The sequence below is a fragment of the Pangasianodon hypophthalmus genome, chromosome 12, assembly GCF_027358585.1.
Source record: "Pangasianodon hypophthalmus isolate fPanHyp1 chromosome 12, fPanHyp1.pri, whole genome shotgun sequence".
Lineage (NCBI taxonomy): Eukaryota > Metazoa > Chordata > Actinopteri > Siluriformes > Pangasiidae > Pangasianodon > Pangasianodon hypophthalmus.
Genome location: NC_069721.1, coordinates 7,138,246 through 7,153,142, shown reverse-complemented (window position 1 = coordinate 7,153,142; position 14,897 = coordinate 7,138,246). Strand labels below are relative to the sequence as shown.

The following is a 14,897-nucleotide window of genomic DNA, read 5'->3' as shown; positions in this document are numbered from 1 at the left end:
AAATCCTGCCTCACTGAGACTCCACACTTCTTGAATCTCTGATCCTGTCGTAAAAACTAATAAAAGGTAAATTCAAGCAGCTGGCACCCTTGAGTGAGAAATAAAGAGATGTGTGTGTGTGTGTTTTGATTCACATTCTAAAAGCTCTCATGGTAGAGCTGAAACCAGCAGTACGTCAGAGTGTGTGTGTGCATGCGTGCGTGTGTGTGTGTGTGTGCAGAATGTAATGCCCGTTGATTCTGCAATAGGTTAATAGTCTTATGGAGTAATCAGTCAATGCTACCTGCAGTTCCATTGCGCTACGTTCCTTGTCGGCCTCATTATTCTCCAACTGTTGTGTTCTATCCACTTCATGGCAGGAGGTAATGATGCGCTGCTCCAGAGGCATCTAGACACGAGAGAGTAATGGATTAGGTGTGTTGACGGCTTTGCTGTCAGAAGCACTGTTTGCTCACTTCAGAGCCGAAGCTGACTGATTTCAGCGCTGACGATCAACAACCTCCACAATAATAGAGGTCCCGCTCCCCTGAGTGACTCGAAATAGGCGGAAACAAGTCAGCCCAGATGATATGATGTGATATGGTATTTTCTTATCACATTTTGTTTGCAGGTGCAATTTTGACAATTTGGTGCCTTATCAGTCCCCTGCCTGTGGTTGGTCTGTTTACTGAAATCTTTGGGACTTCTCCTTTCACTCATGATCCGATATTTGATGGCATTTACTGTGTACTGAAAGGACAGTTTCTTGTATTGGAATGCACGAACCACTTTGAGAAATTGTTGACCTTGGATGCACGTGCAAGCCAGCGAGTGCTCCTGTGTTTCTGTTGGATTAAAGTCAAAGGGGAGTGCAGAGTGCTAGGCCATTAGCTTATTAGAGGACAGGAACATTACCGAATCTGGACTATGAACTTGTGCATGCAGGATACGTATCTTTACTGGTCAGCAGAACATGCTTTCAGAGATGGTACACGTGATATACTGTATGGCCAAAAGTTTGTGGACACCTGCCCATCACATCCATATGTGCCATCCATCTTGTTGAACATTCCATTCCAGATTTAGTCCCCCTTTGCTGTTATAATAACCTCCACTCTTCTGGGAAGGCTTTCCACTCGATTTTGGAGTGTAGCTGTGGGGATTTGTGCTCATTCAGCCACGAGATCGTTAGTGAGGTCAGGCACTGATGTCAGGCGAAGAGGCCTGGGGTGTAGTCTGCGTTTCTCTTCAGTGAGGTTGCGGTCAGAGCTCTGTGCAGGCCACTCGAGTTCTTCCACATTAACCTTGTCAACCTTCATAGAGCTCGCTTTGGATCTCTTGTACAGGTTTGGACCTCTTAATTCCAGTGAAGGGAAATTGTAATGCTACAGCGTACAAAGACATTCTATCCAATTGTGTGTTTCCAACTTTGTGGCAACAATTTTGGGAAAGTTCACGTATGGGTGTAATGGTGAGGTGTCCACAAACTTTTGGCCATATAGTGTAGCTTTTTTGTCCATCTCATGGATGTTATTTGCTCTGAAGGCCCGACAATGAACAAAACCTTGTAATATCTTGTAGGAGGAAAATCTGTGAAAATGGGAAAAGAGTGAATTTAGATTTGTCTGTCCATACGTTCTTGTAGATGTGATGAGCAAGGACTATTTATAATGATCAGTTGGAGTAAGCAGGAGGGAACACTGACTGAAGCCGGGTTTACACTGTATGATTTCCTGCCTGATTTTGCTGTCGCAGACAAAAATCCCACATCAAAAGAGACTTCTATGGTCGTCAGATGAGATCGGCTTCGAATGCAATGTGCTCACCTGCGACTGATTTAGTGCCACTCCAACCAAACACAGCTAAAATTCTGGCAGTGTCAGAAATTTTTTAATAAAACCGATGCTTTTTGTAAACCAAACGTGGGATTTAAGAGAAGAATGGCATATTGAATTGTGACAGCAGGAATAATGTCACTCTGAGATCTCATCAAAGCTCTATCAGAACAGGGCAAAATGGATATGGAAAGAAACAGAGGATGAATTACAGCTGTCAGGTACTCTATATGGCCAAAAGTCTATGGACACCTGACCTTCACACCCATGTGATGGGCTTCCCGATACTGTTGCCACAAAGTCGGAAACATATAATTGCCTAAAATGTCTAAGATTTCCTTTCACCGGAACTGAGAGGCCCAAACCTGTTCCAGCAAATCCATGAATATGTATTTTGCCAAGGATGAGTGGAAGAACTTGAATGGCCTGCACAGAGCCCTGACCTCAACCCCACTGAACACCTTTGGGATGAACTGGAACACCATCTTCGTGCCAGGCCTTCTTGCCAGACATCAGCACACAACCTCTAGTGCTCATGAGGGTGAACGAGCACAAATCCCCACAGCCACGCTCCAAAATCTAGTGGAAAACCTTCTCAGAAGAATGGAAGCTGTTCTAGGAGCAAAGGGGGAACAACTGCATTTGGAAAAGGATGTTCAGTACTCAGGTGCTCACCTACTTTTGGCCATATGTGTATGTAGTTAGCTAATTAGCAAGCTTTGTTCATCACATAAAGTTTATTTAGCATTATGACAAAATGAAACTTTTTCATGCTTCCCAGTTGAAGAGCTACAAGCCTGTGCTTCATTGTTGTACACTGATGCCGTAAAAACAGAACATTGTATTCGTAGATCTATTGTTAGAGGATTTGACTCTTGACATAGAGAACACAGTCTGCTGTCAGACATTGCGATCATCACGTACAGTATAAAAAGTAATAATAATAAAAGACTGCTGTAATCCCACAATCTTGACTCAGAGGGAAGCTGAACTATTATTCCTTTAACATTCTTTGAAATATCCTTGCATTACAAAATTCTTACTGAATATAGGAATCATGATGGCATGCCATCTTTTGTTGCTGTTGTGGTTGCTACCAGCGTTGTAGGACAACGTGAGTAGAATAGCACTGAACTGTTATCCATCACATTATTGTGTCCAATAATGTGAACCCAGGCATTCAATAAGGAATTACATGAAATGTAAGATTACTATCTCAGAGCTGGTACACTTTTATATCCATCCTTTCAATCCTTGTAGCCTGCTTTGTGGCAGTATTCTTCTGGCCATGTTTAACATGAGTTCGACAACAAAATGCATTCATTCACAACCTCAAGGATCTTGTAGGGTTTTAGAATTAAGCAGGTTTATGAGGCCATAGATGTGTTTGGTCATATGTGGTTGATAAAGCCTCTTGGAGCCAGCAGCCATGAAATGCTGTCATGGGCACACTCTGTAATGCTGATATTTATGAATTTTGGTCTTGTGGGAAATTGTGGTCACGACATAATAAGACAATCACTCACAGTCATATGTTTTGAAAAGCATGTCCATTACATAGTAAATCATAACCACAGGATCTTAAACCTGGTTGTTACAGCACCATTCTTCTCTGATGGCTTCGAAGCCTTTGAAAACCAAAGGTCATTGTGTATTGTTGTCTCATTGTAGCTCATCTCAACATCCCAACCTTGTCAAAGTACATTGCCCATAGAGTCTTATTCAGGAAGCACTGCACTGACCTGAGACAAGCAGCAGAACTTCAAAGCTATTTGCTTTGGGATGTTCTGTCTTAGACATGGTGAACACTATCAGCCCTCCTGCTGGCTTCAAAGGGAAAAGGTTATATGTGCAACAAATGCCATTTCTTCTTCTTCCTTTTTTTTCCAAATATACTGTGTTCCATGCAGCGTCCCAAAGGCCAGGCTCTGTGTTGCACCGGTGCTGTAAAATTAGAGTCGTCATTACAGCAAAGGAAGCGACAGAAGGCTGTTTGATCTGTGTACGTTTCATCCAAAGCATTTTTGATTCATTAAGAAATGTTGGGAAATGAAACAATTTTACCAATTCAGCTTCTTCTTGTTATTATGATGTTTTTTTAAATATAAAACAGAAAATAAGGAAATATGTATTCATTACTAAGCATATAAACAAAATAAAAGGTATTACTGTCTCAATATGAGTTACTATATCATTTTTAATCTGTATGCCTGAATGTTGAGGAATGTAAAAGCCATGCTATAGCAAACAGTCATAGAGAGTTTGCTCTACATTGTCTTTTAAGGGACCAATAGAATAAACCTCAGAGGATATGAGGGCTGAAAAAGGGAGTTCAATATTCCAGATAAATTAAAGGTGCTGTAGATTAACAAAGATAAGTGATGTTTGTTTATTTTTTTGGATAGACTGTGAATATGGCTATCTAGCTTCTTTAATGTTAACATTTAGCTGTATACTACTTTCCCATTTCTCCGTTCTCAAATCCTTCAGAAAATTAATGACGTAATTTTTTTGCAATACTAGAAATAACCAAGTCTAATGCTGGAGAACTCATATTTGAGCTTTGAAGGAAACAAGCTGTGTACGCTAAATAGCCAAAGGTTTGTGGACATCTGACCACTCCTTTCCCAAACTGTTGACACAAAGTTTGAAACACACAGTTGTCTAGAATGTCTTTGTATGCTATAGCATTACAATTTCTCTTCACTGGACCTACGAGGCCCAAAACACATTCCAGCACGACAATGCCTCTGTGCACAAAGCAAGGTCCATGAAGACATTGTTTGTCAAGGTTGGTGTGGAAGAACTTGAGTGGCCTGCTTAGAGCCCTGATCTCAACCCTTTGGGAACACTTTTGGGATGAACTGGAACACTAATTTTCATCCAACACGGTCCAAGTTTAATGGAAGACCAAAGGGTGGTTTTGTTTCCCTTAAAACACTTAATTTCAAATCAAAACACCTTTTGACGGAATGTACCTGTACCCTGTTTGAAGTTGTTGAAATTAATCGTCATTGTCATTCCTTGTCATTCATTTGAATAAAAATTCCTCTTCAAGTCAAGTGTCAAGTCAAGTGAAGTTTATTGTCATTTCAACCATATACAGCCAGTTAGTACATAGTGAAACGAAACGACGTTTCTCCAGGACCAAGGTGCTACATAAGACACACAGAACAACACAGAACTACAAGGGACTACATAAAATTATACATAAAGTGCATATACATTCTCTTGCTTTGTAAGTCTCTTGCTACAGAAGTTTGAATGCTGTATGTGAGATGTACAGAATTTATTCCTTTCTTTTTTGCAGGTAGGCCGACAGTAACGCTTAGGGAAGATGTGCCAGCAGTCGTGGCTCTTTAAATGGCTGAGAATCGGCATTGGTGTCCTCTTAGTCACAGCTTCCAGCAAGTCTCAGGACTCAGATGGTAGGTGCTGCTCTGTATAATATGCACGTAGCATTACATTCATTGTTTCCATTGAAGAATTTTTCATTGTCTCATTATGGTTAAAATGCTTATATTATTTGGATTCATCAGGGGTGAACAAATCACTAGATCAAGCCAGATTTCATGCTATTAGTTTTTTTAGTCATAGTTGGTTCAACCACATTGACTTTTGCCCAAAGAAAAGTTTTCGGTATATAGCTATGTTTAAACTTAATACACTTCACAGTGGTGCGACGCATCTCAATGCTGTAACTATAGCAAGAGCTTTTGAATCCTGCCACCTGCTGCACTACACACATCAGACAATGGTGGAATGATTTTTTCTAGGCAGAATAATTAGCGTGTGCAAACAATATGTGATCTTTTCCTACTCAGGAACATGCAGGTATGTGTAAAGCCTGGTGAAACCGGGCAAAATAAAATGCAGAACAAAGCCATCATATTACTCTCTGACTTAATAAACAAGAACGCTAGCTCGACTCGATTAATGTCTTGTATGAGTGATGCGATACATTTTTGCCAAGGGCACAAACACAGTGTGCTACATGACCATATGCTCGTTTGTTTCCCATTGTCAGTATTAATGCACTTAACAAGCTAATTATTTGACCAAACATTATTACATTACGTTGGCTGCCACTTTGTAGCTGGAAATTAGGTTTCCAGGGAACCAAAACTGGACAAGAACAATGAGGTTTTTACTTGCCCAGTGGGCTAGCTAATGAATTTGTCTACCCGTGATTCACAGAATTACTCATAGATTTAGACTTGAGCACTAATATGTGCACCACATTTATGAATTCTGGTGATGATATACAGTAATCTTTCAACAAAGTATGTTAAGGTTTTTCTTTTCAGCATTAATAGCAGCTATACATTTCAATTCTACATTCTGCAATGTAAACAGCTTTAAGTAAACAGACACCCTTTTTGCTTAGAGGAATCTGTTCTGTAAAAGATAATGCTAATTTCATACCCTTTCATGCTAGCGTTAGGGCCGCATGACATGTTCCCACTCATTCAATATTCAGAACAGGTCTCCATCCTTGCCCTGTTTTCGTCTGTCTCATCGCAGTCTGGGAAAGCACCTTTGCACCTCCCTCTTGTTGCATGACTGCTCGCTTCACCATATTTTATTCATCCAAGTACACAGAACTGAGATTGTGTTCAAAAAGTGAAAACTTTACATACTGATTTTCTCTGTTCTTGGCAGACATTGTAATGGGCTTTTTAGCTCAGTGTTTCAATCTGGTGATGTTCTTTTTTCCGATATTCATTTTAGGTGTGCTATTGATTTATTGACATCTTTCTTTTTCGAAATGCTAAAATGTGCTCTAAAGGAGTCTTTTACAAGAGGGAAATGTTGGCTTTTCCTCATGATTTATTAGCTTTAACCACTGGTCCATTGTTCAACAATGAACTCACCTCTATTGAGTGTATATCTGCACAAATAATTGTATTTATATAGTGGTCGTGACTCAATAAAACAAATTCGATATTGATAAGCTTAGCAAAGGTTAGCGTATTGGCTAATATTAGATACCAGCTTTAGTTATTGTGGCTCATTAAATCTAACTTTAAAACTTCTCTTTTATGGTTTTTAACCATCTCTTTGGTATTATACTGCCTAATTACTTGAGTCTAATTTTGTTTATATGATATTGTTATATTATTTTATTCAAAAGATGCACTTAATTAACATCCATCTGTCTTTTTTGAGTTGGAAGCATTTTGGTTTTCTCCCTGGTGATGGATGACAGAGGCATCTTCGATTTGTGTATTTATACCCCAAGGACAAATGACATGGTCCAACGCACTAGCACTAAGTTCTTGGAGACTGAGAAAAATTGAAAAATGTAAATGATGATATTTCATGTACGTTTATTATAACTGTTCCTTAGGGCTGACAACTATTCTGCCACTGACCCTGCTTTTAATAGAAAATATTTTTATTTAAAAAATAAGTTCTTATCAGAATCATTTTTCTTAGAAAAAAAGGTATGTACTTTCTGCAAATGTGTATAATGTTTATATTATACAATAATTTTTCTCATTATATTGAAGGTTGCCAATTATTCTTGAGTTGACTGTACATTTGAACAACAATGTACACTTAAATGTACAATATGAAAGAAAAGCCCATTTCCTGCTGGTTTAAAATGGATAAATTCATAAGAAAAAACTGGATGAGTCACTGCTATTAATAATTTATTTCTGCAAGATAATCGTGAGCATATCTTAGTTGTTTTTGAATGGGTATCTTTGTCTTTATTGTATCATCAGATCCATTTCATACCACATTTAATACCACTTTTATAAGAATTTTAATGACTTCTCTAATAAGAAATCACATTCAATATCAGATACAATGATCTAATCCAAAAATCAAATACAGCACTATTCAACATGGTGAATATACACTCTTAAGTTTCTCGGTTTAGCTGAATAAACCCACACTCTAAAGAAAAGTGCCCAGTTTCAGTAGCAGCCCTTGCGTCATGAGCAAGATATAGTACACAAAGGGCCACATTTAGAGTTGGCAAATTAAGTCCAAAAGTTACGTTAGGGGAAAATTATGTGTATTCAGGGATAAGTTATGCACATTTTCCATTCATTTCAATTCAATTTAATTTACATAACGCATTTAATAATAGACATTCTCACAAAGCAGCTTTACATAAATTCTGATGTAAATTTAGACTAATGAGCAAGCCAGAAGCGTCAGTGGCAAGGAAACACTCCCTGTGACGACATGAGGGACTCAAAAGGGAACCCGTCTGCTTCTGGGTGTGACAATCATATTATGCAGATCATCCGTGTGTCGTTTTACACTACTGTGGATTTTTCTTGAATAGAATTATTGAAGACAGGGCTTTATTTAATAGTGTCTAAACCACTGTGTTTAAACACAGACACTTGCCTTTAAGCTAAAAAAACCTCAGTTATAGAAATTGTGGACTGAAGATGGAAGGATGGAAGGAACATTAATTTCTTTGCTGTCAAATGCAACACAGTGTAAAATACATGAGTCTACTGTTACAATAGACTATTACTATAGAGTCTACTAGTTTACTAGATAGTTACTGTATACTATAAATTTGCTATAGATTACTAAAAAATAGGAGTGTACTATATTGCCAATATATTGCTGTATAAATAGTCCTAGTAATAATTATGACATTAGTCACTGCAAAAAAATTGGTTTAATTCAACAGTATGGCTTCCACCATCATTTTTTGGAAGATTATAAAATAGCACTTGATCCAGCACATTGTATCATTTTGCATTTTATTTTTTTTATATTGCATGTTGACAGTTTATTGTGTCTACATTAAATTTCCGCACAAGTTACTAAAATGAGAAAATCGTAATGTGAATAGGATGTAGGCTACTTTATTGTGCAGTTAATAATCTGTATTTTTTAACAGTGTTTTTGTTAGTGTTTTCTCTTGTAAAGAAAATCTGCCCACAGTTTGAAGGATAAGCTGACCAAGCATTGAACATCTACACTTACAGCTCACTTTAAGTTAATTTATAATTTTATAATTCATAATTTGAAAACTTCGAGATAATGCACCTCCATTTTAGGCAAACTCCACCCCGTTTGCGTACCTCTCGTGTAAGTCTGTAGTTACATCTGAAGTCTGAATATCGGTATTAAACCCTCACTATGCACATTGAACTCTCAAGAATGCTACTCAAGTGTTTCCTATAGTCAATTGTCCTGCTCCTAATTTACTCACTCATCCACTTGTTTCCCTGCTGTTTCTCTCCATCTCTGGCAACCTCTAAGGTTCAAATTGACCATGATTTAAGGGAATTGGCTTAGATTCTGTTACATTTATATAATTCCATGGTAAGGGGAAAAGCAGAGGGACTTCGAAATGCAGCCTTTAAACTCTCTGTCTTATTAAGAGGGGTGAAGGTTTCACCCGAGTAATAAGGTGGATTGTGTCTTGGGAGAGGCTGCACAGTACAGTTAAACCCAACCACTGGTGCACTCTCATATCTGGAAATTGTACTACGCCTGCTTTAGTGAGGAACATGAATCGGCCAGGGGTCAGTCTGGACAAGTCTACATCGCATGCTAAGGACAAGGGTGAGATTCGCACCGTGAAATGCAATCACATCCTTTTTTTAACAGGCAGCGCTGTTCAGGGGTTCCATCTTAGAGACTGGTCTAGAGACATCTTATTAGGGTAATAATGCTAAAATACAAAGGCAAAATGAGGTTTTACTGTTGTTTTAAGAGCCTTAATCAGTTTTATTTTATATTGATTTTGTAGTATAAATAAAAGAAAGCAGCCTGTTCTTTTATTAGAACACATTTTCTTTTTTTTTTTTTTTTTTTTTTACCTTTTTTCATTTTTTTCTCTTTTGTCCTTCCTTATGGTCATACCACATTAGAGTGATGGAATCTGTAAGAGGCATAAAACATCAGCAGATTATTCATGATGAGCCCTAAAGGACACATCCACTATAGACTTCCAAAAGTCAAAGATTTTCTGTTGTGCCTGCAATGCAATGTTCCATCTTGTCCTGCCAATAATGTGTTCCCACATCACAGGAAGAAGAAAGGTGCTGTGATTATGGCCTGAGATGCTGCTTTATACCACCCCTAAAGAGCATAGCTGAGTCTGATTGCACAATTTAGAAACCATCATAGGGCTGGTCTTTTGCATTTCTTTCCAACTCTGTTACTCTGTCATTCAAAAACAAACCAGCTTTATGGCTGTAAAATGACAAATCAGATATCTGAATATTGATATCTGCTAGATAAAGCATGTAAATGTGTAATAGTAGTTTTTTTTGAATTTCTAATTTGTACAAGTAGACTGGAAAATATGTAGAACATGGTGAAAAAAGAATGGTTTAAGCCATGGCCTCAGGAGAAGTGTATTATGTGGCTGAGGAAAGCTGTCTGAAAAACTGCGTTATGGTCTGGGTTGCTTGTTTGTGTTTAGATTGCCTTCATGTCAGTCATTTTATAAATACTAATGAATTAGCTGATGTTGCTAATACCAGAGCTTAAAGCTCATGAGTGCTCATTACAAAAAAGAAAAACAGGGTACTCCTGATCATTCTCCGAAAGTAATATAAGCCAAATTTTAAGTGTTTATAATGTTATAGTGTAACTTGGCTTTTAAGCACTTGGAAGTCATGTCAGGATATTCCTTGCTGATTACCATATTAAATGTACCATAATAAATGTAGTTGAGTCACTGTAGGGTTCAAATTTTGACAAATCTTCCCTAATGCACGTTTAATTTTGTGCTATATTAGTTAGCTAGCTGAATTATTGTACTCCTTTTGAATAGCAGAGGAATAGTGTTTGAAAGACATGCAGACAGTTTTGTGGTTATGTTCGAATGGTTTTGAATCAGGCTGTGCTCTCGAGGGTATCAGGTAGTCTAATGTATGGCCATGCAATTCAGGAGCAGGTAACCTTACAGACTCTCAGTCTGTATTCCCAGCATCTTTCTCCTTTCTGTAATGTGGGTACATGTTATTGGCACCCACACCTCAGTAGCATGAGCAGGCAGTTCTTTGAATTTATAGCACAGCAGTGTTGAATTTTTAATAAATCTTTAAAAGGTAACAATAAATCACAACAAACAATCAAGTGTACCTATAAACAGATAAAAATAATGACATGTCTGCATGGTAAAAGAAGAATAAAACACTTTGGGATTTAGCGTTATTGGAAAATAATATATATTTTTTAATCGCACCAGCCCATTATTGATTATTTTCCCTTTAACAGCATTCCCCATGTGTTTTATTTGTTAATTAGATTGCTGAATGAAGAATGATCTTTGTTTCATGCTCTGTGATGATGTAAGAGCATGTGCATGCCCCAATCATGCCTTACACTGTTTATTATCCATCCACTTCATCAAACGTTACCGTTTCCATTAATTATATCCGACATTATTACATCACATGGAGTTTGGTCTTTGATAGTTGACCTCTTCTCAAGGAAGTGCTGTAGTCTACAGTATATGAGGCTTGATAGAGATGAATCTACACAGCTGGGGCAATTTATCCTGAGGCAAAAGAAATGATCAATTTGAAAGAGGTCTTTGAATCCGCTCTGATTGATACCTACTTAAGATCAAGACCCATAATAGGGCATCATTAAACATTCTGAAGCTTTAAACTCATGCATTAAATCTATTTCTGGTTAATGAATGCCTGTATGCAGTGCTTATTCTGTAGAAGATGATTGGAATTCTTCTCAAGAATCCTTGAGAGGAACCAAACTCGAAAGGAAACCCATCCTCTTCTGAGTGGCAAACAGTTCAGCATGTGGTGAAAGGATACACAGCCGAGTGTTCGGCGTGGGCATAGCAGGAAGAGTTCTGACGTGATCACAGCAGTTCTTTGCAGATACAAATCTCTATGGTTTCTAGGTGAAAATATCCACTGAAGCAGGAAGGTGAGTCATAGGCATTAACAGTTTTAGGGAAATCTCCATCATGAAAAGGAGATTGAGACAAAATAGCATTATAATTATATTCACTTTTTTAGGAACAGCTGCTGATTCATGCAGTCATATGGCAATGGTGCAATAAAGTTCAGTTTTACATGAAACATCAGAATGAGGAAAACATGTGATCTCATTGAAGTTGACATTGACCTTCTTGGTGACAGATGGGCGTGGTCTATTTCCAATCTTAAACTGTCCAGTTTCAGTGTTGCCCCAGATTCCTGTTCTTGGATGACGAGAGTGGAACCTGATATGATCTTCTGCTGTTGTAAGGTTCAATATCTTGTGCATTCTGAGATGCTTTTCAGCTCACCACGGTTGTGAAGAGTGGTTGTTTGAGCTGCCGTAGCCTTCCTGTCAGCTCGAACCAGTCTGGCCATTCTCCTCTGATCTTCTACCCATGGAACTGCCACTCACTGGATGTTTTTTTTTTTTTGCACCATTCTGCATAAACTCTAGAGATTGTATTGCAGTTTCTGAAGTACTCAAACCAGCCTGTCTGAAAGTCACTGAGATCAAGTGAGATTAACTGACACTCTTGATTTTTATCTGCATAAATATATACATTGTGCTGCTGTCACATGATTGGCTGATTGGACAGTTACATACATGTGCAGGTGTACGGGTGTTCCTATTAAAGTGGCTGGTGCAATTATTGGATATTGCAATAATAAGCTAACAAAGAACATTCAGGCTGTGAATCGGTGTGATGATCTCATTTATACTTGCAGTTACAGCGTGATTATAATTTTTATTTATTAAAGAGTGGCATCTTGTACACTGTACAGTAGTTACGTGTAATGTTGTAAAACATCCAAAACAAATTAGTTCCTGTTATCACAAAATATAGCAGGTATAAACAGTCATTCCCTCACTTTCTCTTGAAGTTGATAAGACAGAAAAAATGCAGCTCGTTACGAAGAAAGCATAAAGCACTGTTTCAGGTCAATGATGGAATTCAAAGGGAACATCATTAAACTGACATTTATGACTGATGATCATAACACACGGCTTTAAATAAACACCCCACATTTGTGGCAACTTACTTTTCCTCGGAAATTCTGTGCATGTCTGAGTAAATATGGTCCAATTCAGTTTGTCTAAGTAAATATGGTCCAATCTTGGTTGTAAAACACTGCATCTAAACAATGGCCCAGTTGCTAAGAGCTCAATCCGCTTGGGTTTACTGTGTTGGCGCATTCAAGTCATGTAACATGAGATACACACTATTAATCTCTAATTCATGAGCAGCAGACTGAAGGCAGAGATATAAGCTTTGTGTGTGAATAGCTCGAGGATTCTCTTGGCAGACACAACAACGTTATGCTTCTCATCCTAGACCTAAGACTGACGGCCCTAACAGAATGGTTTATTCCAGTTGTGCGGAGATTGCCTCATACCTGTTGACCCCGATGAAAAGTGGCAGAAATGTAGCAGAGAGAGAAGCAGAGGAGAAAGAGAGTGACCTGAAACCAAATTTCTCCATGCTTACAAATGCAGCCCCATGCAGCTATACATCTCTCTCTCTTTCTCTCTCTCTCTCTCTCTCTCTCTCGCTCTCTCTCTGTGCTAGCTATAAAGGAGCATGTTTATCAAATCGTTCAGTGGAGGACATGGTGCACTGTTGTGCTGCCTCATTGCCTCACTGCATCGCATCCATCCATTCAGCGTTCCAATAATTCTGGAGCTAACTGATGCACTATATATGGATACATTATCTGATATACACTGGGGTCCAAAAAGTCTGATAGTGAAAACGCTTCCATTTTGCACTCTTTGCTAATTTAATGCAACATTTTTCATTACAAATTATATAATCAGCCATAACTTGAATGAAAAGTAGAATCTTAGAAATATTTACAGGAATTTCAGGATGTTTTAGTATGCAGCACGTCCCGCTTGTGCTTTAAGGACAGCATGCACTCCAGCTTGCACGGACTTCACGAGTTTGTGTACAACCTGAGGATCCATGTTAGATCAAAGCTGTCTCGTCTGAACACATGCTTCAATGGAAGGAATTAGACTCAAGGAAAATCTGACCTTTTGTACGAAGGGGTGAACATGATCAATATCACATTTTCTTATCTTTACATTTAGAAACAGTGCAGAATATTGAATATTCAAGATATGACACAATTCCTTTCTTTGCCTTAAAATTCTCAAAATCATCTGTCTGTTTTAAATTAAAAAACAAAACCAAACAGATTTTCAGTGTGCTCTCAGGCTTTCTGATTACTCGAGTATAGTCTACTCCAGAATTTTTGGCACCTTTCAATAATAATAATAATAATGTGGCAACACCCTATACACATACAGTACTGTGCAAAAGTCTTAGGCACTCTTTTTTTTAGATTTTTATTTTATGATTTCTACATTATTGATTCAGTACAAAAACATTTTAGATTTCCAAACATTTTAGTTTTCCAGCACAAAATTAAATGCTACAGAAAAATGTTTGTATGTCAGTAAAGAAAGCAGCATATTACATAAGAAACACTTTTCAGACAAAAAAACATAATGAAGGCTGCTGGGTTTTGCTGCAAAAATAAGAAGCAAGTGTGACAGTCAAAGTCTCCAGAAGAACTGTGGCTGCACAGTTATAAAACTGCACACACTGTACCTGAGACTACTAGATATTTTTTTAAAGTGAAGGATCGTCACACCGAATATTGACTTTGTTTCATTTATTACTGTTTACTGCTCTTTATAGTATTTTTTTTTTAATGTAGAAACATTTAGTTTCATTATTTTTGAAGGCATCTTTGCTCTACATCATTTCTTTGCATGTGCCTAAGACTTTTGCACAGAACTGTATATAATATAAAATAAATGCAAACAAATAATCACAAATGGAAAAATGATCTTATCCTTAAATTTCCTTTGACCATTGCCTGTTTCTTAGGGTTATGAATATGATGGAAAATGCCTTTAACATCCATTAACATGGGATAAACCAAAAAATTTTATGCATTAAAAAGAGACAGATGGTTGTTGACCTGCACACGTGAGAGAATGATTATAAAATATACAAGTAGTAAAAATACTGTTTGTGACACTGCACCAAAAAAAAAAAACCTTGTACATCCTGTACTTGGCGAATAAAAAAACATTCTGATTCTGATGATGTTACGTCCAATCAGGAAC

General features: G+C 37.8%; 1 protein-coding gene across 4 annotated transcripts in view; it reads left to right on the top strand.

Annotated features, from left to right (window-relative positions):
* The window catches only part of pcdh15b (protocadherin-related 15b), a 186,085-nt gene that overhangs the window by 17,990 nt on the left and 153,198 nt on the right, over window positions 1-14,897 (top strand). For all 4 annotated transcript variants that reach the window (XM_053238777.1, XM_034309522.2, XM_053238775.1 and 1 more), the window contains exon 2: window positions 5,125-5,242. In XM_053238777.1, coding sequence (XP_053094752.1) covers window positions 5,152-5,242 — 91 coding nt within the window. In that variant the 5' untranslated portion in view covers window positions 5,125-5,151. The remainder of the gene's footprint in view (window positions 1-5,124; window positions 5,243-14,897) is intronic.